We start from the raw sequence: 24,568 nt of genomic DNA, 5'->3' as shown, positions 1-24,568 counted from the left end.
TTTGTATTTCCATATTCCTCATAAAAAGGGATAATATTCTTTGATTTGTAAGGATAACAAATTTTGTTAAGTATACATATTTAATCACTAGAGTTTTCTTTGTATATATCTTACCAATGCACTTGTTTATGGTGTTCAAAATTTGTAATTATGACCTCTAATACCCCCATAATGATATATTTTGAACGTAAAAAAAAAATTTAAAAATCAATGGTAAAATATATATAAAAAATTAAATAATTAAAATATATATAAAAAAATTAAATAATTATATATACACACATAACGTAATAACAAAGTTCATTATCCTTTACAAGTCATTATCTCTGTATATTAAGACAAAAAAAATTCTAATCGTATATTTATTTTGTTAGAATCATGTATTGTTATATCATCTTGTTTAATTTTGAAAACCATACAATCTCATATTTCATCAAAGACCACCAAATATTTATGACTCTTTAATATATGTCGCTCATTTCCAAATCGCATCCCTAAAATCATCAAGTTCCTGTCTGTTTCTAGCCTTATTGTTTGTATACGTTGCATTTCTTTATTTCTAGCGTTATTTACCCTTTTTGTGTTAGATCATCAAGTAACAATCGTGATGCAAATATCAATTGCTTAACATTAATCCTTCATATGATCCGAACCTCAAGTTATTTTGGCACATGAGTTACCTCATGATGCCCTCACAACATGGAGTTTATAGTAACGTTCCACAAACTAGTAAAAGACAAATTTGTCCCCATACGATTCACCAACCTAGCTTGTATTCTTCCCCTTTATCTTTACTTATTTTGCTATAAAAAAACATAAGTAGAACATAAAAAAAATTAAAATACTAAAGTTAACCACAGTAAAGATGACAGTAGACTGTAAGAATACAGTTGTTATATTTGATTGATTTGGTGGGCATCTGCATTGGATCCCATGTTTACCTCGCTTCCATAAAAACTGTTAAATTTCTATTTTTTTAGATTTTTAATTTCCATTGTTTAAAGCTTCTACTGACATCAAGAAAAGGAGTGGGGATTGGCCCTGAGAAATCACGTGGACGCTCACTTAACCATTTGTCCGTGACTCTACTAACCACCAACTTCAAGAACACCTTAAAAAACCTGCAAATTGTTATCTGATTCTTCCTTTTCTATTTTGTTTTTGCTCTTTCAAGCTACACACACTCACTTTCATCGTATTAGTAACTAATCTATAATCCAGATCTATTGCAGATTTCGTGTTTAAAAATCTTCGGTCAATCATGGGTTTTAATGGCGGATTCCACCCTTCATTGCTTCATTAATGGAAACCCCATCTCAAAACTACAACTTTTCTTTCGAAATTTGACTTCAAATGTTTGAAATGAGAAACTCGAGAGCGGTTCTTGTTCTTTCATTTAGCTTGTGTTTTCGATTTGTATTCAGTGGTGATTTAGAATCACTTCTGGAGATAAAATCATCCATTGATCCTTCGAATTCATTGCAATGGAGAGGAAATGATTTCTGTAGATGGGAAGGAGTTCGAGAATGCTTGAGAGGTCGAGTTTCGAAACTTGTTCTTGAGAATTTGAACCTGAGTGGGACATTTGATTCAAGAATCATCAACCAGTTGGATCAAATTCGTGTTTTGAGCTTAAAGCAAAACTCAATCTCTGGTCAAATCCCTAATCTTTCCAACTTAACCAACCTTAAATCACTCTATCTTTCATACAACAACTTTTCCGGCGAGTTTCCGGCGTCTCTCACCACCCTCCACCGTCTCAAAATCATTGTTATTTCCGGTAACCACCTTTCCGGCGACATTCCTCATTCATTACTTGGTTTACAAAGACTGTATATTCTTTACTTAGATGACAACATGCTAACCGGAAAAATCCCACCTTTCAACCAAACCACCCTGAAGTACCTAAATTTATCCAACAATCAACTTTCCGGCGAAATCCCGTTGACACGAACTTTATCAAGGTTCAACTCAACGTCGTTCATCGGTAACAATATTGACTTATTATGTAGTGATCCCTTTGGTATTCCATGTGCGGTAGTTTCCCCGACTCCGTCTTTTACTCCGGCGGATCAAACACCACCCACCACCGGAGCATCGTACCACCATCGCCGGGTAATCAAGATCATAACGATAATCACCGGTTCCATCGGTGGATTATCTTTATTGTGTGTTTTAATCATTTTACTGGCGTTAAGCTTGAAAAAGGAGAATAAAACCAAGATGGGTACGTTCGTCGGAGGTAAAGGTGTAGAATCAGCAGAAGCGGTGGGTGGTGGTGGAACAAGTGGAGACGGAGGATCTTCATGGGATGAAGAAGGTGGTGGGATGGGGTCACTGGTGTTTTGCGGCGGCGGAGATAAGCCGGAGATGAATTATAAGTTGGAGGATCTGTTGAAAGCGTCGGCGGAGACACTTGGAAGAGGTACGGTGGGGAGTACGTACAAGGCGGTGATGGAGACCGGGTTTATTGTGACAGTGAAGAGGCTGAAAGATGCCACGTGTCCTAGTCTGGAGGAGTTTCGTAGACACGTGGAGGTGATCGGGAGGCTGAGGCACAAGAATTTGGTGCCACTCAGAGCGTATTTTCATGCAAAAGAGGAACGTCTACTTGTATACGATTATTTCCCAAATGGCAGCCTCTATTCTCTTCTTCATGGTACGCAATTAATATTATGCAATCGTTTCTATATATACTTTTTAATTTGTGAAAAAAAAAAATAGATTTTATACCAAATATACAACCAAAAAACATGTTAACATATCTTTTTATGTTAATGTTTAAATTTGTGTAATTATGTAACAAACTGACTTTTATACAAATTCATTTAAGATAAAGAAGATATGATATTTTAGTGGTTATTTGTTTAACAAGTTTCAAATATGATTACATTAGTTTGAGTTGCATTACTTGTTAAAAAATATATAAAATTGTTATTTAAATTAGTAAAATTTTGATTTTACTTTTGCTCCTTACTTGGCAAAAAGTTAAAAGTAGTTAACTAGTTACTAGTTAGGATGTTGTTGTCGTAGAACAAAATATGGTAACATGCATGTTTTGTCTATATTCACTTTGTTGTATAATTAGAAATTAAAATATAACATTGATGTGTAAATATACATTAACCCATATGATTCTTTAAGTTATGACATTATTATTCTTATTTATGCAAAAAAGTTTTTTATTTATTTATTTTTTTTTTATTTTCAGAGGGATATAATCATTTTTCATTTTTATGATCTATATATGCAAATTTACTTGCAGCTTGTCTAACGAGTTGGAATGTAATTGCATCCTTTTTCTCGAAAACTAGCTTGTTACATAAATCAACGTAGATGCAAACTTATATAAAAATATGTTGCTATATTATCTAGGTTTTCATATACTTCATGACGATAAAACAAAAGAGATATAGCCATGTAATTGCTTTACTTATTACAAATTTAGTTAATTTTTTAATAAATTCTTATGTATTTACAAAAAAGAAAGTATGAGATGTTAAAAAAAAAATGTTTTACAAAAATTATCAAATTATCAAAATATGATAAGGGAATATTTTGTATTTGAAAAATATTTTTACTTTTCAAAAACTTGTTCATTAACAAATTTTATGTTATTTTGATGATATAATCAGGCTTTTCGTATTTTCATTAAAAACTCTAACCAAAAAAACTTTGCCCTAATTAGAAATAATTTACGGCTTATTGCAGGATCAAAAACATCATCTGGAGGCAAAGGCAAACCACTTCACTGGACTTCCTGCCTCAAAATCGCCGACGATCTCGCCACCGGACTCCTCCACATCCACCAAAACCCAGGCCTCACCCACGGCAACATAAAATCATCCAACGTTCTCCTCAGCTCCGATTTCGAATCCTGCTTCACCGACTACGGCCTCGTCTCCTTCAAAAACCCCAACTCCACACACGAATCAAACCCTAATAATTCTCTACTCCACCGTGCCCCTGAATGCAGCAACCAAAAAACACCATCTCAACAATCCGACGTATACAGCTTCGGCGTTCTTCTCTTAGAGCTACTAACAGGCAACCCTCCATCCCAAGCCCTAATTTCAGACAATGGCTCCGACATTCCTAAATGGGTCAACACCATAAGAGAAGAACAAACCGAATCCAGCGGCGAAACCGTTTCTTCAGGTAACGAGAAACTCGCAGCGCTTCTCAACATTGCGATGGGTTGTGTGTCGGTTGTTCCAGACAACCGGCCGGCGATGAAGGATGTTTTGAAGATGATTAGGGAAACGAGAGCAGAAGCAGGTCATGTGGCGTGTAATAGCAGTGATCATTCACCTGGAAGATGGTCGGATACTGTTCAAAGCTTGCCAAGGGATAATAATCATAATCATCTGAATCTCAGCATATGATTGCAGTAATTCGTCTTGCTAATAAGTAAAATTAAGTAATTATCACTCGATTACAGTAGGAATCTTGTTCTCTTCTCCTAATTGCTACCCAGCAAGCTAAACATTCTTAGCTTTTTGAAAATGGAAGTTTCTTATTGTGGGTTTGAATCGAAATGGGCAATCAAAATACATGAAGAAAATTTGGATTGAATTCTGTACTTGGAGAATCTAAAAACTGAAGAAATCGTCTTCTCACCAAGAACCTGGTTCTTGTTTCATATGCATTCCGCTTGATGAGGTGAACATCATTGTCTGTTATTATAAAACTTTCATACATTACTCTAAAAAAACCAAGAATTGTAAAAAGTAGATGGAAATCTTGAAAAAAGAGATACCTGATTTTTGGTTGAGAGAATGGTATTAGCAAGATCTTCGTTTAGTGATACAGGTAGTGGAGGCCCAGGAATAAATCTCATGCTGCAAGAATTGTAGTAAAATTCATATCAATTTAAAGAAATAAAACTGAAGTTCACAGAAGCAATAAAACATACTCGTTTAAAATGGCAGATATATTGTTCTTCATCTGGCTGAAGAGGTTGACATTGTCTTGAAGCTGTTAAAAATGAATTCAATTCCATTGTAATCCAATTCCTTTGACGGATTCCATTCCTTCCAAAAACGTTTTACTAATTATTACTTACCTTTAGTGCACACATATTAGTTGAGATCTGACCAATAACTTGTTTGTTTTGTTCCAACAAATGTCTTATTGAGCCTTGTAACGCTGCTTAAATAAGTAAAATTATAAATCATTGTGTCTATAAAAAGTAAAACAATCAATAAATATAAAAGTCATCTTACAAAAGGCATACATTGGAATATGAAGGAAGGAATCATGAGAGACTAACCTTCAACATGATTACCATCAGTCTGGACTCGATTATTCATTGAAACTGAAAATGGAGCCACATTAAATGTTGATATTGGTGGTAGGACACTTGGCTTTGAGGAAAATTCCACCAATTTATCCTGAATAAATATGACACTTTAATTGATAAGTATTATAATACTAATACACCAACAAGATTAGAGAGAAATAGAGTGTTTCACAATGTAAATGGAGTATTAGACATTAGTTCTTACAAGCAATTTCTTAATTATTATCTTGGGATCTTGCAAAAATCATCTCATGTAAGTCAAGCTGAGTACCTGATCATATCAAAGCCCTCATTATCCTATAAAATGCTACTATATAACAAACTACTCAAAACCTATGAGTACAACCTTAAACACTATTATTCGATTATCTTTTTGACAATGTGCCATTAGAAAACTAAAGATGATTAAGAGACAGGTGTAAAGTAAATTCATCCAAAGAATCCAAGGACGCAACATTATTCTAATTCTAATTCCAGACTTCCCCAATATACACAGTTAGATATGGTTACATTTCTCATTAATTTGAAAAGAAAAAACAAATTAGTTGTTTCATATATATTTCAATAACAAAAATAACAAATAACACTATTTTATACCTTCTTGTCTTTTGACTTCTTCCACAAACTGAGTTCCTCATGTTTCCGTCTTTTTCTCTGAGAAAGATATGATGCAAAGATATTGATCAAAAAGTAATCTCTTAAAGTTTTATTTTAACATTTTTTAATTAATAAAAAGCAATTAATATGTTATATATTATTAAAAAAAAAAAAAAAAAAAAGAGTGAGAAACTCACCGCCATCCACCTACACCTGAGAGCAACATCACGAACAGTTTTATTACGCAATGTGGCAGCAATCTTGACATACCTTATAATTCCAGGTTCATCAGCATATCTACATATATTGAACAAGGAAAAGGGCATAAATGTAATTTACCAATTTTGAAAATGTAACAAAAAGTGAACCCACTAGAGCAAAATACATACTTGAGAAGTGCTTCCTCTAGTTTATATTGTTCTTCAACAGACCACTCCACAGCCACGCCTGCTCGGTGCTTCAATTCCGGGACGGAATCAACAATAATAGAATCACAGGAATTCCCAATTCCTGTGAATGTTGAACTACTGTTGTTTACAATAGCAGAATTCGCTGAAAAAATCATGCCATGTGTACCATTCATTCGATGGAAATCCAAATCCCCAATCATACTAATCTCAGATTTGCTGTCTCTTGGGCTAGATTGGAACGATATAGCTTGTTGATTCAGAGATGAAGTTTGTTGATGGTGAAAACCCGTATCCATCACAATTAATTGACTTGTTACACAAAGGAGTACGATTAGGAAAATGGTGTTGAAGTTATGTAGCGTTTGAGCTACAAAACGGAGGGAATTTCGTACACCCAAAACGAAAGGGGAAAGGAAATACCCATGTTTTGAAACCCTAGATTCTCAGCTCAGATAGATATAACAGCCATAAGAATAAAAATCAAAACCTCCATTGATATCATCAAGAGCAACGTTAAATCGATCCGATCCCACGAAATAAAGTAGCATAGAATTACTGAATCAGTGGTGGAAGTACCTTAGTGAAGCTGAAACCCCAATCGTAGAAACGACGAAATACCCAAAAAGGCAGAGAAGTTTCGTAAAATCTACGGAGTTCAGCAAACAAGTATCGATACAAAGAAAATTGAATTAAAAACGGGTAACTGAAAAGAGAAAAAGGAAAGTTTGATAAATTGCATCCGCTTTAGAAGGGAAGCTCTGATTGGTTGTTTGTGTCGCCGCCTTCGTTCTTTCTCTCACTACAACATTCTCTACTTGACTTTCTCTCTCTATATTTATTGGTGGCGAAAGAATAGAGAAGAGATCGTGTGGATAGATGAATGACTTTCCTTCTGCTGTTGAGCTTTTTTATAAAGTTTTGGTCTAGCAAGCAGACCAGGCCATGGGATTTAGCAAAAAGTGCGAATCGATGAGCATTTGATGCCCATTACTGTCACCATTCCACCAACCACCATGAAAGGGTGTATACCAATGATAGCCTCGATTGTCTAAAATGTTTTTCTTGAAGGTGTTTAAAGTTTAAACCTAATTTATATTTAGTTTAAACCTAAAATATAAAAAGGAATATAAAAGAAAATTAACCAAAAATATATCATTGTACAAAATCAATCGATTCATAAAACTTTATTAGGCTGTGTAAGTTGATAATAAATTACATTTAATAAAAATTAACTTATAATTTAACTAAAAGTGTAGAATAACATAAAAATACATATGGAAACATAATTCGGTATTTTCCAAAAGAAAATTTAAATATTTTTTTGCTTTTTTTCTTCCTACTTATAGTATCTTCAATGGTAAATATATCTTATCATTTCATATTTTTGTCGTATCATCATCATAATACTTTTGATTTGTAATTAAACGAGTCTTCCAATGGTTAAGCATTTTTAATAGTTTATTTATATAAACTAACATATAAATTTCACCTATGTTCAGTGGCGGATCCAGAACAAAACTTAACCGGGATCCATTATACATAAAAAAATGTATAAAAGTGGAAAATTCTGAAAATGCAAAGCATTTTTGAGGTTTTTCAGTAAAAACAAATATCAATGAGGGTATTTTCTGTATAAGTGGGTGCCAAGGAGGGGGTTTTAATAAAAAAAATGGAATTTTTGGAGGTTTGTTTAGTATAAAATATGGTGGGAGCCACTATCAAGTGGGGCCATACACCCCACTTGAAAGGCCTGTATCCGCCACTGCCTATGTTTACGGCGGGATTTGAACATTCGACCCAAAAGAGGGAAGACACCACCTAATACCACCCATGTGAAATGATGACACTTATCATATTTTGATAAAAATTAATAATAATTTAAAACATGTATCATCATTTCATATAAAAAGACAAATTGGAAAAAAATAAGAATATTTATTTTCTCTTTCCAAAAAGTTGAAACTTTGGCAAACATATTTGTTTTAAAACGCAGTGTAATTGTATATAATAATAACTCAACATTTTCTTTAGATTGATAATTTATCATTTGGGGCAAATTACATCAATCATCCCTTATGTACGTGCTACAATGCACGTTTAGTCTCTATTTTCAAAAATTAACTCGGACTCTATTGTTTGTTTAAAATTTGAACGTTTCATCCCTAATATGCATTTTGTTGCGATCTTAGACCATGCTAGATTTTAAGTGACCATAATGCCCTTTATGTATTTTTTCCAATGAATTTAATGTCATTGTTATTATTTGCAATTTAAAGAAAAATATGGCCCCACCCACCCTACCCTCAACCCCATCTCCTTCAGTGCCATGAATAGAACCTCTTCCTCACATCTACCGGCGACCATGTACCTCTTGTCAAATTCTAGTATGCCCTCCTCTGATGACACTCACTCTGGCAACTCTCAGTTTTGTTACCACCTAATCGTTTTTCATGAAAAAAAACATATCAAATTGATAAAAGCAAACCAAAACACATCGATTTCATAAATCTAAAGCAAATCGATTTCAAAACTAGGAAAATCAATTACCACAAGGAACTAGCTTCTCCTAAATTCAACCACCGGAAAGCTATATCTACCTACGAATTTAAGTGATAAGAGAGTCCAAGAGAGATACAGAGGGAAATAAAGTTTAGATTCAAAATCGACATCTTTTTTACAACGTGTAAAATGTTTATTTTTTGGATGAATTCTCCAACAGCAAATAAGAAGCAATAGGAAAGATTGAGAGAATATGAGTTTAGTGGATGAATTTTTCGGCCAACGATGGAAGTCGGCTCATTTTTGGGAAAGATGGAAGGCAACAATAGGTGTGATGCACAAAGTTACAATTCATCTGGGGTTTGATGAGAGGATCTTCAAAGTAGAGATGTGAGATGGTGATGGCGATGGTGGTGATGTTAATGATTCCACCGACGATGGTTGTGTTGATGATTCCATATATAATTCTTTCTTGAGTTTCAGGGTTTGATTGAGACGATCAATGGAAGAGGGAGATTGATTGGTCTGATTTTGGTTTATCAGTTTGGGGTGAAGGTGAAGGTGGGGGTGATGGGGCATTATCGACGTTTGGAGTGGGGGAAGGGTGGGTTCCGGTATGAATATTCATTGTTTTTTTCTTTTTAATCTATAAATAATAAAAAAATAAAAAGAAAATTAAAAATAAATAAATAAGGGGAAATGGTATTTTAATGTCCGTAGGGATGAAGTGTGCAAGTTTTAAACAAATGAGGGACAATCTGAGTTAATTTTTGAAAATAGAGACTAAACGTGCATTTTGGCACATTCAAGAGGGACAATCGTTATAGTTTACCAAATCATTTTATATGAACCTGTAACGTCCCAAAAATACTAAAAAAATCATTTCAAACCATCAAATCCATACGAAAATTTGTTCACAGCCAATCGTAGTAAAATCTATCTCAAACATCATAATAAAATGGTAATAATCAATGCGGAAAAATCATCAGGGGATATTGTGCAGTCAAGTCGGGCCCTTTCACTTGGAACTGGAAGTACCTGAAAACATTTAAAACATAAAACGTAAGCACAAATCTTAAAGAGTTTCACAATATACCACATACCATACATATCAATGGGCCCAACCCTAGGGGTGTATTTCAACCCCTGTGAATGCTATGATCCAACCATAGTGTTACAGTCATTTTGAGACTACAACCCCGTTGTAGCCTTTCCGCCATGATCAAACCATGGTCCTTTATTCAAGTCACAAAGACAAAAAAGTGTTGTGATCCAACCACAATCTTCCATACAAGTGTTGTGATCCAACCACAGTCTTACATACAAATAAGTATTGTGATCCAACCATAGTCTTTCATGCAAGAGTCATAGAGACAATCTAGCACTTATATAGTATAGTGAGAAGACTCACCTCTCTCACGAAGTTAGACAAACCACAGCTCAATGCCACGAAACGGGTGCTACAATCCATATATTGAATCACACTAGGTCACACCTTAGTCTACACTCTGGAGCTAGCATTTAACCAAAAGTGCACATGGTCAAAAAGTCAATGCTTAAGGTCATCAGTTACGTTTCACGTCGTGATCAATCCAGGGTCACATCGTGAAGAACAAACTCAGGCCCGGTTAAAATCCCGATCACGAACCAACTCCGCCATGGTCAATGCTACCGTCACGTCGTATAACAATAGTTATCACGCCAACATCGATCGACCTCCTTTTAAGATTCTTTATGAGAGGAAATGCAGAACCCTGATATGCTGGGGTGAGGTCGGTCAGCGATTCATGGGGAGTACCGAAGTGGTACTTAAGACCACCAATCTGATTCAACAGGTTCGAAGCAGACTTTAGACAGTCAGAGTCAGCAGAAGAGCTATGCCAACAAGTGTTGATCAGACCTAGAGTTTCAAGTTGGAGATATGGTTCTCGTGAAGGTGTCACCTTGAAAAGGTGTCATCCAATTCAGGAAGCAGGGTAAGTTGGTCCCCACGTATATTAGTCCTTTTCATGGTGGTAGCCCCGGTGGGCAGGGTAGCTTATCGGTTGGATCTTCCAGAGGAACTTAGTTAGATTCACAACACTTTTCACGTCTCTCGGCTATGAAAGTGTTTGGTTGATGATTCCATAGTGGTTCCATTGGAAGATATTCAGGTGGATGACCGCCTGAACTACATTGAGAGACCGGTAGCGATCCTCGACAAGAAGACGAAAACCTTGAGGAACAAGGTTGTTGAGTTGGTAAAGGTGCGGTAAAAGCACCACAAGGGTTCAAAATGGACATGAGAGCATTACCTAGAGTTATTTTCAGCAGCAGACTTCGAGGACGAAGTTTAATTCAAGTGGGGGAGAATTGTAGCATTTTGAATATCAGGTATTTCTATTTCTAGCCTTAACCTATTTGAGTCTGTGAGAGTTTTGCATCTCATCTGTACAATGGGCGTACATGTAGGTACGCGCAGCATACTCATGTGATCAGATCGCGGAGGGCATGCTAGTATGCTGGGTGTATGTATGGTACGTTGGGCGTACTAGTTCAACATCAAAACCCTAATTTTAAGGGTTTGCTTCCCTATTTAAGCCACCTTGTCACAACTAGGAATTTGGATGCCTGTAACGACAACAATGATAACATTTGTAAACCAAAAATGTGAAAGTGTGTATGATGCTTATTCAATAACAACAAAACTTTCATCAAACGCTTTATACAAGCACTACAACTAATCAACAAAGATTTGGAAACCCTAGAAATTCCGGTTTAAGTCCATTTTGGACTAGGATTTTCCTATTGGGCCTATTAGACCAAAAAGTTTCCAATTTGATTATTTTGGGCTTAGAACTCTTAGATGGACTCTAATTGGACTCATATACATGAAACTTAATATCTTGGGCCTGATAAGCCTAAAATGAACTAGTTTATCTTTAATGGTCCTTATTGGGCCATAACAAATCTAATTAGCCCTAATGGATCATAAAAATCATCCCTTGATTTATTTTGGGCCAAAAATTACCTAATTGGGCCATAAGATGGACTTAAGAACAAAAGGCCCAATTTTTCTTTCTCCTTTCTCCTCCTCTCGGCCTAAACCACACATGGGTGGAAGAGTTGACTTTAGGATTGCCACTTCCTTATTATATCTTGGTTCTCCATGCAATATCCCATGTTTCCAAGTAACCATCTCATCAACACTCTCTCTTTTCCTCTCTCTTTTTCTCTCGGCCGAAGACACACCCACACACACATTTCATCAAATTTTTGAAACAAACTCTCTCAAGAATATCCTCACTCTTCTTCATCAAATTTTCTAGATTTAGGAGCTTTTCAAGGAGATTATTTCATAAAAATCATCATCTAAGGTAAGTTGATATTTAAATCTATGATCTAACTACTTCATTTCATCAAATACCTCCTCCTAATCTATTCAAACTCGTGATCTTACATCTTAGAACACATCTAAGTCAAAAATCCTCCAAGAAGCTTGCTAGGCCGAGAAATAGCATCAAACTTCTTTTATTCTTCATCAAAACCGAAACCACAAACTCAAGGTTAGTTCATACCCCTCTCTTTTCGGTTTTTTACAAGTTTTATGGGGGAGAATACAAGTAAAATGCGTAGATCTATGTGTATGTGTATGCTATGTATGATTTTATGCATGTATGTGTGGTTTTATGTGTTTTTGTGGAAAATATGTAACCAAAAGGGGGAGAAATCTCGGGATCTATGCTATAAGAAGGAAATCAAACATAATCCAAGTTATATATCACTAAACAAGTCAAAATATTAATCTCTAAGATTATTATAAAAACATTTCAACATAAAACTCATTTTTGGGCTTAAATCGTCAAATAAACAAAAGTTGGGTGAAAAGTTGCTATTCACGGTTTTCTTGAGGGTCAAAAGAGTCCAAACAGTTTAAATAAATGCTTTTGTGACAATAATGCTCTCCAAAGGACTTAAAATGTAAATAATAGCTCAATGGGCCAAATTTTGGGCTTTTCGGCCCATTAAGCCCAAGGTTGGGAAAAATCTGATTTTTAAAGGGCTAAAATGAAAATTTTCTCAAAACAGGAGATAAAAGGGTAAACAAAATCATTTCAGGGGTTAAAGTGCTTTTCTTTACCAAAAAGGATAAAAAATGTAAAGTTTTTGGATTTTGGGTCAAAATTGTAAAAGTTGCAAAATGTTTGGACTTCAGCCGAAAAATACTTTTCTGGAAGGGTTGAAACTGATAAAAGTAAATTTAGAGCTAAAACAATCACCTAAACAAAGTCTATGGGTCAAAAATGACAAGAAAATGGTTTTAGGGCCTAAAACGTCTTTTTATATATATAAGGGGCTAAAATTGTCATTTTTATCAAAGAAGGGCTGAAATGGTCAAACCAATATTTTGAGTCAATTATTTTATTATTAAGATATTTGGGTCAAAAATACCAAACTACAATTTATGACAAATGACAAGACGGATAAATTTCCAAATATCGTTATAAATGACTAACAGGTCTCGTAACAATACAAATTTAACAATTGATCAATTAAATATTCCAACAACTATACTATACCTAAAACAAGTAAACATTAAACTCTTTGGGCTTGAAAGTTTCCAAACATGCTTATTGGGCCTTTGTGGTCCATTAACATGATTTTTGGGCCCAAGGGATAATTATGAATGCTATCGGGCCTTCTATGACCCAATTTCATATTTAAGGGACCCTCAATAGCTTTTAAGTGCCATTGGGCCTTAGTGGCCCATTAGCATTGCTAGTAAGGTCCAAGTAATCAAATACAAAATGGACCAACGTATCCTTCGTATACCCAACAGCCTAAAATAACTCACGAAAGTAGCAGGGCTTTGTATTCCTCTTCTCCTCATTTGTTAGGCCTATACGTGATCAAAGTAAACAAATACAGGTCGATAATCAATAGTAATCAAAGTCAATTGGGATTTAGTGAGTAATAACGAGTGGCACTAACGTGTGCCGCCGTAGTCTGTAGTTATAATCGAAGTCTCCTGAAGGGAGAGCGAGAGTTTGTGTATAGATCTATACGGGGGTGACTCCTCCACACCTCAGCTGTTCGCTACAGTTAGACTCGGTCAGTCTAGGGTGACAAAATCTTAAGATCAATTCCGGCGTTCACCAGAGTGCCAAGACAGACGAACTAGTCATTATCATGCATGGTTATAACGACTCACATAAATAAATCCAATGTAAACCAAGTAAACAGGGTAATTCAAAGTCATTCACGTGATGAGTAACCATTCAAACCGTTATATGATATGTTTTATTTTGGAAAACATTGGGTTTTCCGGGAAAGTTCAACATTTTCACTTGTACGTTATTACAAAGTTTTTCAGTTATACATGTTTTGAAATCATCATGCATATATATTTACGGATCTTCACACCTTTTTATAAACAATGGTCTTTTCAGAAAATATCGGATTTCTGGGTTGTTTTCGTTCAAACTACACAAAACATTTTCATACCAAACATGCTTATGAACTCACCAACATTCCATATGTTGACCCGTTTTCAAAATAAATTGTATTCTCAAGTAACAGGTAAGCCGATGAATAAGTACCAAGTATGTTAGTGTGTTTTGCTTTTGAAAACTATCAAACAATTTATGTATGGATTTGTAACGTTAAAACAATGTACTTGATGTGAACAATGTCAGTTGTAATATATTGATGCATGGTGATGTTTATGTTATGATTCATGTATATTCATTGTGATGATATTCAATTTAAGTCACACGAGCCCTCAGACGTTTCCGCCGTCTGGTTTGGGCGTGTGACACACCTTATGCCTCCTTTGGACATTCCTTATCAGCCACCTTTCCCTCAAAAACCCTAATCTCGATTTAAGCCTTTTTATGAGAGTTTGGAGCTTATTAGTGACTTTTGGTACATATTGGTTAAAGAAGAAGACCCTTGAAGAAGGAGGCGTTTCTTGCAAGCTTATAGATCCATAAACTACTCCTCACCGTGCATCTTTTGAAGGTATAAAGTCTATACCTTGATGTGTTTCCTTTTTTTATCTCCATGGTTGGGTTTTATCAGCTTTTGTCCCACAAGTTTGGACCTTTATGAGTTTGGGACACTCCAGAGCATATTAGTTGTCCTTTCATGCATGTTAGGTCTTGTAGATTCATAAAAACCGTTATCATGTGGTGTAGCCTATTATAAGAGGCCTAGTGTCGGGTGAACTTGAATATCTATGTAATCGTTTCAAGAAATAATATAAACCTTGGTTATGTTATCTGATGTGTTAAGGTTCTATTTGAATTTTCTTGTGTGGTAGCTTGGAAAACTAAGAGATAGTTCTTGGGACGAGTATGAGTAGGTGTGAAAGGTAGTAGAGGCCTATATCACTGGAAGCACAAGACTCGCACTTGGATCAGGGAAAGTCATAAGGTTACCAAGACACTAGTAATTGATTATGTTTTGTTCATGTCTGTTGTTACCATCGTTTCGGTAATAACTAAGAAGATGATTGTTATTTTGAACCTAGTGGTCATATCAAATCAAGTCCGACTAAGATAATCATGTTACATGGTTCGAAGAACTAAGTTCGATGAGAAATCAAACTTAAGCCAGAAGATTGAAGTGAAAGATAATTGAAGCGATCAACAGAAGTATTTCGATCACCGTTAAAGTAAAGAAGCTTGTAGCTAGAAGTGTTACATGCTAGAATGTGATTATATCACATTAGAACATGAAGAAAGGTATATTCCATTCTAGAAACTGACTCAAAAAGACCCGAGTCTAAAGCGTTGCATCATATGATGAGAGGTCATTAGAACATGACCCATTGGTCTATTACAATAACTGAAGTAAAGAACTTCTTATAAGTTAAGTCTGTTAAGAAGGAGTAGGAATCTCCAATAAGGGTCGAGTTTATAACTCAAAGGTTACAACTGAAAGTCCAACATGGGATAAAAGGCAAGTGCAAGATTGAGCACCTAGCAGTTAAGAAGTCCATGAGTTAGATACTCATTTGAAAGAACATAAGAGTTACGGTTATTACCTAGGATGCAAAGATAGCATAGGGAGTCATTATACAATCCCTGCTTCGTTGATGATTCTGGAACGTAATCATCCTAAAGGGGAGATAATTGTAACACACGCAGGTTCGGGCTAGTCAATTTAAAGATAATAAGCGTTAAAAATGACTTTTTGATAAAAGATTATTTAGCATAAATAATCTTAACCAAAGTTATAATATATGTCACAAGGATTCCATACATATAAAGAACGTTAAAATCCGACTTATAACGAAGAAGTTATGACCCGTCGGAGTTTTGCGATTAAACCGGCACGACTCCACGTATCGTAAAAAGTAAATTTTTGACAAAATACTATTTAGTCTTATCAACCTAAACGAAAGTAGTAGTAGATGTTAAACCGAGAATGTATATATAGAGAACGTCCAAATCTGACTTCATTTGAGAAAATTATGAATTTTCTAAGATTTAGCGTAGTAGTACACAACCCGAAAATTGACAAAATACTTTTTAGTCTTGTTAAGTTTATATATATATATATATATATATATATATATATATATATATATATATATATATATATATATATATATATATATATATATATATATATATATATATAGGGTTAAAGAGATAGTAAGGAATTTATATCTATAGTTTTACATTAACAACCTATCTATTTTGAAGATATGGCATTTTATACCCTTATATTTTTAATAGATTCCACAAATAAAATAATTATTCTTGTTTATTTACCGAAGATAATTATCAATGAAATAATTTATAATAGTTTTTTATTTACTAAAATTTTATAATAGTTTTTAAAAAAACTATTATAAACTATTAATAAATATCTAAAAATTGTAGAAAACTATTATTCACATACCTTTTTTTTATTATTATTTGTGTGCGTAAAAACTAATCACTTTAGTTTTTAATAATCATAGTGTATTATAATAGTCTTTTAATAACATATTTATGGAATAAATAAAATAAATAAATATTTTAGTAAACAGATTTATAAATATTAATTATTCATATATAAAAAAGCTGTTAATTATAAATATATTAGTAAAAAAACATTATCATAATCTAATTATTAAAAGTAATATTAATTAGTTTTTTTTTTTGAACGGCAATCAAATATGTTAGCACAAAAAAGGATTTAAGCGAGAAGCTGACGTCGGATACAAGAAAAGTTCAATAAAGGTGACAAACACCATAAAGGCCAATCAATATTACAAAATTTGGACTTGTTATTAATTCAATTGAAAGTGTTAATGCTAATATCATCCGCCAAAAGCATAGCTGATCGCCTTTCATTCCTGAAGATAATTTCATTATACGCCTTCCAAATCATCCATAAAAACCTAATACTAATTTGTTGCGATATAAACTAATCCAAACATATTAAATGACTGTCATTTTATTTAGATAAATACATTCCTTTTCTATATGCTGAAACAAACGGTGGATTTGAATTATTTAAGTATCAAAATCGGAGGCATTATTCAAATGCACAAAAATATAGGGATTACATATGTTTGAATGAGATTTATGGTATAAGATCATGTAATTTAAATTGTGATGCTGATTTAGAGGGCTAGTCTATTAAAATGAATGAGATTTATGGTCTCAATCCCTAACTCGATTACTATTTTTTCCCATTCATGATTGAAGTCGCAAAGGGATAAAATTTTACACATTAGTTTTTGTTTGTATAAGACAAAAAAATCTGAAAAATATGATCCTCTAAGAAAGATGTTTACATTAATTAACTGCAAATTCTTAAGGGGGGATAACAAACCCCTCCCTTGCTCTGTCACTATTATGCCACCCGATGTGAAAATTTCACAGATTAATTAAGTTAAAGTGATTTCTTTTATAAATTTGTGATATTTAATTAGATTTTTCAAACATTATGAAATTCGAAGGCATGATTCAAATGCACAAAACTATAGGGATTACATATTTTGAATGAAATTATGATATAAGATCATGTAATTTAAATTGTAATGCTGAATTTTGGGCTAGTCGATTAAAATAAATGAGATTTAGAGTTTTTAATTGTAATTGTTGTAAATGTTGTAAATGACTGACACATGGCACATAACAAATACAGATTCATATTAAACTGGCACGTAACAATCTAAAACTATTATTTTATTATGTAGGGTAGAAGGATACATGATTGAAATGTGGGCTGGTGCACAATGGACAATTCGTATGTTTATTTTTATATTTTTCTATATAATTAATACAGTTATAAAAATTATATCATCAAAATGATAGTCCAAATTTCTTAATAGATTTAAAATGTATTTTTGGAGTCCACCCATTTTTTAGTAATCATTTATTTTACTAGATATGATAAATACAAATTATACTATCAAAATGATAGTTCAACCTGTTATCACTCACTAAAAAGGTTTTAACACTGAGGTGTATACATTACATTGGTGTTTTTTGTAACATTTTCGTCCATATCATTTTCATCAATGCTTACGATCTTTGCACTAAGTAACACAACGATTCTTAATGAGAAAGAATGAATAAAATATCATGACTTGCATTTTATAAATAACGTGTGAAATATCATTTCTTAGTAATCTTCGTACTATGTTTATCATGTGAAATATGTACATTGTACCCCATTACCATAAAGTATGGTCGTTACATTATTGTTCTTTCATACTTTGAAATAATGTGATTATTGTATTCGTTTTAAAAATCATAACCTCGTGTTTAAACAAGGAAATGACACACGCGTGACCTCAGTCCCTTAGTGCTTCACAATTACCCTCCTTCCTTGCAGTCAAAAGGGTTTGATGAATTCCTCTGAATCTAAACCATTTTCATTGTGATTCTTTTTCACTTCTAAAAAATTCCACACCGTTCTACATGTTGAGAATACTTGCTTACTCAAAAGTAAAAACGAGAATGACATAAAAATCAACAAGTAACATTAACCATCTTTTCTCAATGTTCTAGGGTTTAGTTATTATTGTTCTGTAAATTTCATACAATTTTAAATGTATCATTGAGGAGACGTGATTGAACTAGTGTTCTCAAATATCACATACAAGGGACTAACAAAATTAGAATCCTCAAAGTTTGTCATGTAAAATGAACGTATCTTCTCAATATTCTAGGGTTTAGTTATTTTCGTTCTGTAAATTTCACACTGTTTTAAATGTATCGTTGATGAGACATGCTTGAACTAGTGTTCTCAAATATCAAATACAAGGGACTAACAAAATCAGAATCCTCACACTTTGACATGTAAAATGAACACATCTTCTCAATAATTTTAGGGTTTAATATTCTGTCAAATTTCATATTGTTTTATGTGAGGAAGGAAACCAAAAATCAGAATCCTTATCAATGTTATGATTTAAATTTTGTAATTTTCTTTTCGAATTCAGGATCTTCTCAACTTCACAATCACCCAAGGATGGCGGCTGGTATAGAGATGGATCTACACATTGATCTTACAAGTCAAGAACAGAAGATAATATCACTTGAAAAAACTACAGTTATCACTGGGAGATCAGGAACAAGGAAAACTTCTATTTTAAAATTAAAATTATGTCGTAGACAAGTTTCTGAAGCAGGGAGTAGCAAGATCCATGGTGTCATTGATGTTCCTGAAGAAAACAAAGGGAGTTTTCTGCGCCAGCTTTTGTGACGATAAGCCCAAATCCACAAGTGAAGCAATACATTTCCCGCCATACAAGGTGTGCAATTGATTCACTTCATTTTATTTTTCCATTTTAAATGTTTTCACTCTAATGGCTTTTATCTGCAACATTTCTAGTGATGATCCCAAGACATTCGTTGACATTCCAAGGGAAAGCTTCCCTCTCATTATCACATTTGAGAAGTTATTGCTAATGTTAGATCACACATCGGGGAGTCGTTCTTTGACCAATTCAATATGGGTGACGGGAAAAGTTCTTTCATTAGATCAAAGAATGTCACATATGACATATTTCTGTCACACTACGGGCCACATCTTGGAGCAAAGAAGCTCGATGCCTCAAGAGTGTTCACAGAGATAATGTCTCATATAAAAGGCGGATTGCAAGCAGCAGCAAGTGTTGATGGAAGACTCAGCAATAAGGCGTATTTTGAAGGCCGGTCATCAACATTATCAAAACAGAAAAGAGAATTGATTTATGCAGCCTTTCAATCATATGAGGAGTTGAAAACGAAACGTGGTGAATTTGATTGAGGAGACTTAGTAAACGACCTCCAAAATCGGTTTCAAGAGATGGAATATTCAGGTGACTACATGGACTTTGTGTACATCGATGAGGCACAAGACCTGAGTATGCAAAGTATTATTCTATTAAAAAAGATGTGTTCGTGATTTTGAACGAGGGTTTATGTTTGCAGGTGATAGTGCACATATCTTCAAGCTTAAATTCGATCCCCATGGTTACAGTCTGTGCACTATCACCCTCAAACATAAACCCCCGTTCAAAATCCGGGACATATCTTTTTTAATAGAATAATACTTCGCATACTCAGGTCTTGTGCCTCATCGATGTACACAAAGTCCATGTAGTCACTTGCATATTCCATCTCTTGAAACCGATTTTGGAGGTAGTTTACTAAGTCTCCCCAATCAAATTCACCACATTTCGTTTTCAACTCCTCATATGATTGAAAGATTGCGTAAATCAATTCTTTTGTCTGTTTTGATAATGTTGATGACCGGCCTTCAGAATACACCTCATTGTTGAGTCTTCCATCAACACTTTCTGCTGCTTGCAATCCACCTTTTATATGAGACATTTTCTCTATAAACACTCTTGGGCATCGAGCTTCTTTGCTCCAAGATGGGAAGCTCCAAGACAGGGCCAATAGAGTGACATAAATATGTCATATGTGACATTCTTTGATCTAATGAAAAAACTTTTCCCGTCACTATATTGAATCAGTCAAAGAACGACTCCCCCTGTGTGTGATCCAACATTAGCAATTACTTCTCAAATATGATAATAAGAGAGAAGCTTTCCCTTAGAACGTCAACAAATGTCTCGGGATCATCACTTGAAATGTTGTAGATAAAAGCATTAGAGTGAAAACATTTAAAATGGAAAAATAAAATGAAGTGAATCAATTGCACACCTTGTACGGCGGGAAACGTATTGCTTCACCGGTGGATTTGGGCTTACTGTCACAAAAAGCTGACGCATAAAACTCACTTTGTTTTCTTCAGGACCATCAATGACACCCTGGACTCTGCTACTCCATGCTTCAGAAGCTTGTCTACGACATAATTTTAATTTCAAAATAATAGATTTCCCTGTTCCTGATCTCTCAGTGATAACTGTAGTTTTTTCAAGTGATATTATCTTCTGTTCTTGACTTGTAAGATCAATGTGTAGATCCATCTCTATACCAGCCGCCATCCTTGGGTGATTGTGAAGTTGAGAAGATCCTGAATTCGAAAAGAAAATTACAAAATTTAAATCATAACATTGATAAGGATTCTGATTTTTGGTTTCCTTCCTCACATAAAACAATATGAAATTTGACATAATATCAAATATTAAACCCTAGAATATTAAGAAGAGATGTTCACTTTACATGACAAAGTGTGAGGATTCTGATTTTGTTAGTCCTTTGTATATGATATTTGAGAATACTAGTTCAAACACGTCTACTCAATGATACATTTAAAACAGTGTGAAATTTACAGAACGAAAATAACTAAACCCTAGAATATTGAGAAGATATGTTCATTTTACATGACAAAGTGTGAGGATTTTGATTTTGTTAGTCCATTGTATATGATATTGGAGAACACTAGTTCAAGCACGTCTCATCAAAGACATTTAAAATTGTGTGGAAATTACAGAACGACAATAACTAAACCCTAGAACATTGAGAAGAGATTGTTAATATTACCTATTGATTTTTATGTCCTTCCCGCTTTCAAATTTAACTTAATTAATCTGTGAAATTTTCACACCAGGTGGCATAATAGTGACGGACCAAGGGAGGGATTTGATACCCCCCCCCCCTTTAAGAATTTGTAGTTAATTAATGTAACCATCTTTCTTATAGGATCAGATTTTTCAGATTTTTTGTCTTATAAAAACAATAACTAATGTTTAAAATTTTATTCCTTTGCGACTTCAGTCATGAAATGGGAAAAAACAGTTATCGAGTTAAGGATTGATACCTGCTCATGGATTCCCCTATGGGAACAAATATTATAATAAATATTTTATTGTGTTAATCCCTATTCACGTAATTCTAAGCATAAATTATTTATACGTATTCATTTATTTCATTCATGTCTCTAAATCTCATTTATTTTAATCGACTCTATATCATTCATGTATCTAAATCTCATTTATTTTAATCGACTAGCCCTCTAAATCAGCATCACAATTTAAATTACATGATCTTATACCATAAATCTCATTCAGATATATGTAATCCCTATATTTTTGTGCATTCAAATAATGCCTCCGATTTTGATACTTAAATAATTCAAATCCACCGTTTGTTTCAGCATATAGAAAAGGAATGTATTTATCTAAATAAAATGACAGTCATTTAATATGTTTGGATTAGTTTATATCACAACAATATAGTATGAAGTTTTTAAGGAGATTAAATGAAGAAAAAATTTGTTTTGGGAGGGAAAAGGAAAGACGAGAAGTGTTTTTAAGTTTTATTGTCCTCTTCTCAAGTTTTTTTTAGGATAAAAAAGGTGGGGAAGGAAATGAAAGATTAATAGAAGGAAAGAAATCTTAGAAAATACCGTAAGTATTTTTTCCTCTTCCAATCCCCTCATTTTCTTCCCTTTTCTTTCTTAAATGAAACTGGAAAACACTCTTCTTTTCCTTTCCTTCATTTATTTCTCCTTAAAAAACTCAAAAACACCTTTTATCTCTCATTTTCTCCTTTCCTCTCCTTAGTAGTGTTCTAGAATTTCAGTTACACTCTGAGCTAAATCTAGCACAACAGCAGGAATTTTGAAGTTTTGTGTGACCTGAACAATCACCGGTATGCGAGGTCTTGATAAGCCCCAGAACTTAGTGGTTAATAGCAACAAGGCAAAAATGATATATAGGTAATTTGTCCTTGTTCTGCTGGAAAATAGCCCAAGGGGCAATTTAGTACTTTTGATATTAGTACAAGATTTTATGTTAGTGATAGTTAATGTTAAGTGGTAAAACCCCATTGAATCTATTACCACTTAAATCAACTGCTTAAAAATGGGGGAAAAGAAATAAGGAAACATGAAGAGGGCCTTTAAGAAAATTGCGTGAAAGATTCAGTGTCCGAAGATGATTTAAATTAGAAAATGAATCGGAGCTACTGTCCGTTAATATGTGATTCGGGAGTTCTAATCTAACAATGCTACCAGAAGAGGACTTCCAATTGATACCGACCCAGTTGCAGCAACTGGAAAATGAAAAAGCTGATGAATTTGTAAGCCACCAACCATCAATTGGCAATTCCAATCCATTCGTGAAACCCCTTAATCCTCTCAGGTCATCAGAATTACATGTCAGATTTTGTGAGCTCAAGTTCTGGGTTTGGTGATTCAGTTTGAAGTAAGTAATTGAGTATAACACATAAATTCAGACATTCATTATGAAGAATTGAAAATAAAAATCAGATAAATTTAATCAGGGGGCTGATGGAATGGGGATGATGGTCCGATGAAGAAAGAGAGAATAGAGAAATGGAGAGAACACTGAACATACCTGATCGATTCCAGCGCGGAGGTGAGAGGTGGAGCTATCAGCGGTGATTGCAGATTGCCGATTGGAAGGTGCCGAGGTGGACAGGAGCTCCAGCGAACAGCGTTGAATCGACTGAGCAAGGGTTAGAGGATCGATGACTTTGGTTTAGAGTTTGGACTACCGAGACTCCGAGAGCAGGGGGCTAGTAGTTAAATGGGTAAATTACACATTTGGTCCCTCGTGCACATGCCAGAAAGCATGTTTAGTCCCTATTTCCAAAATTTAACTCGTGCAGTCCCTCATTGTTATTTATCTTGCATGGTTAGTCCCTATGCACGTTAACTGTTAACTCCTTCCGTTTAAGCTACCCACGTGCCTTGCACGCAGGGGCATTTTCGTCTTTTTAGGGTTTGTGTCCATATTTAATGCCGTTACACCTTAAATCTTATAAAGAACACTGCAACCCTCTTTTCTTCTGTATCCTCTCGTTCGTCTCTTCCCCTCGTTCGTCTCTTCCCCTCGTTCGATCGATTTCTTCCAAATACATAACAATGATCGATATTAAATGCAATTGTGGAGCCACTGCAGTGATTCGCACATCTTATAGCAAAAGAAACCCTGGGAAACTCTATTATGCTTGTACAGTAAAGGTAAGGTTAATGATTTCAATTTCGTTCTTCGTCTTCTCTAATTTTGCCCTTATTCTTCATCTACTTTAATTGGTTCAGGGACCATTATGCAAGTTCATAGGATGGGTGAATGATTATGATCAGGACTGTGATTGTATGGCGTTTAGGATGAAACTTGAAGAACAAAATCGCAAATTGAAGCTTTACCTAGTTATTAGCTGGGTTTTTTTTGTTTCAGTCCTTATATATAAAGTGTAGGTTAAGTAATGAAGTTGTTAGTATTTTGGTATGTGTATATTGTAATGGAGACTCTTTGTAATGTTATTTGTATTAACAAAAAAATTTCAATTTTAGTTGCAATATATTGTGTAATCATAATGTGGTGTTATCAGTTGGTGTTCAAATTTAATGA

At 34.2% G+C, this 24,568-nt stretch overlaps 2 protein-coding genes and 1 long non-coding RNA gene across 3 annotated transcripts; 1 reads left to right on the top strand and 2 right to left on the bottom strand.

Annotated features, from left to right (window-relative positions):
* The first annotated feature begins 1,025 nt into the window (after window positions 1–1,025).
* LOC145071208 (inactive leucine-rich repeat receptor-like serine/threonine-protein kinase At1g60630) lies at window positions 1,026–4,538 on the top strand. Its single transcript, XM_079018130.1, has 2 exons — window positions 1,026–2,659; window positions 3,712–4,538. The coding sequence occupies exons 1-2, from the start codon at window positions 1,354–1,356 to the stop codon at window positions 4,383–4,385; spliced, it is 1,980 nt and encodes a 659-aa protein (XP_078874256.1). The 5' UTR covers window positions 1,026–1,353; the 3' UTR covers window positions 4,386–4,538.
* Window positions 4,383–7,335, bottom strand: LOC145071209 (uncharacterized). Its single transcript, XM_079018131.1, has 8 exons — window positions 6,289–7,335; window positions 6,097–6,196; window positions 5,900–5,956; window positions 5,273–5,393; window positions 5,066–5,148; window positions 4,916–4,977; window positions 4,760–4,841; window positions 4,383–4,676 (listed from the first exon to the last, which is right to left on the bottom strand). The coding sequence occupies exons 1-8, from the start codon at window positions 6,603–6,605 to the stop codon at window positions 4,617–4,619; spliced, it is 882 nt and encodes a 293-aa protein (XP_078874257.1). The 5' UTR covers window positions 6,606–7,335; the 3' UTR covers window positions 4,383–4,616.
* A 2,341-nt stretch (window positions 7,336–9,676) lies between these two features.
* Window positions 9,677–23,713, bottom strand: LOC145065731 (uncharacterized). Its single transcript, XR_013688521.1, has 2 exons — window positions 23,549–23,713; window positions 9,677–9,846 (listed from the first exon to the last, which is right to left on the bottom strand). It is a non-coding gene; the product is annotated as an uncharacterized LOC145065731 (long non-coding RNA).
* Between the last annotated feature and the right edge of the window lie 855 nt (window positions 23,714–24,568).

This window comes from Lactuca serriola, chromosome 8 (genome assembly GCF_051521515.1).
Source record: "Lactuca serriola cultivar US96UC23 chromosome 8, Lser_US96UC23_V15, whole genome shotgun sequence".
NCBI lineage: Eukaryota > Viridiplantae > Streptophyta > Magnoliopsida > Asterales > Asteraceae > Lactuca > Lactuca serriola.
The sequence above is the reverse complement of the archived record's forward strand: the minus strand, read 5'-3'. Positions and strand labels throughout refer to the sequence as shown.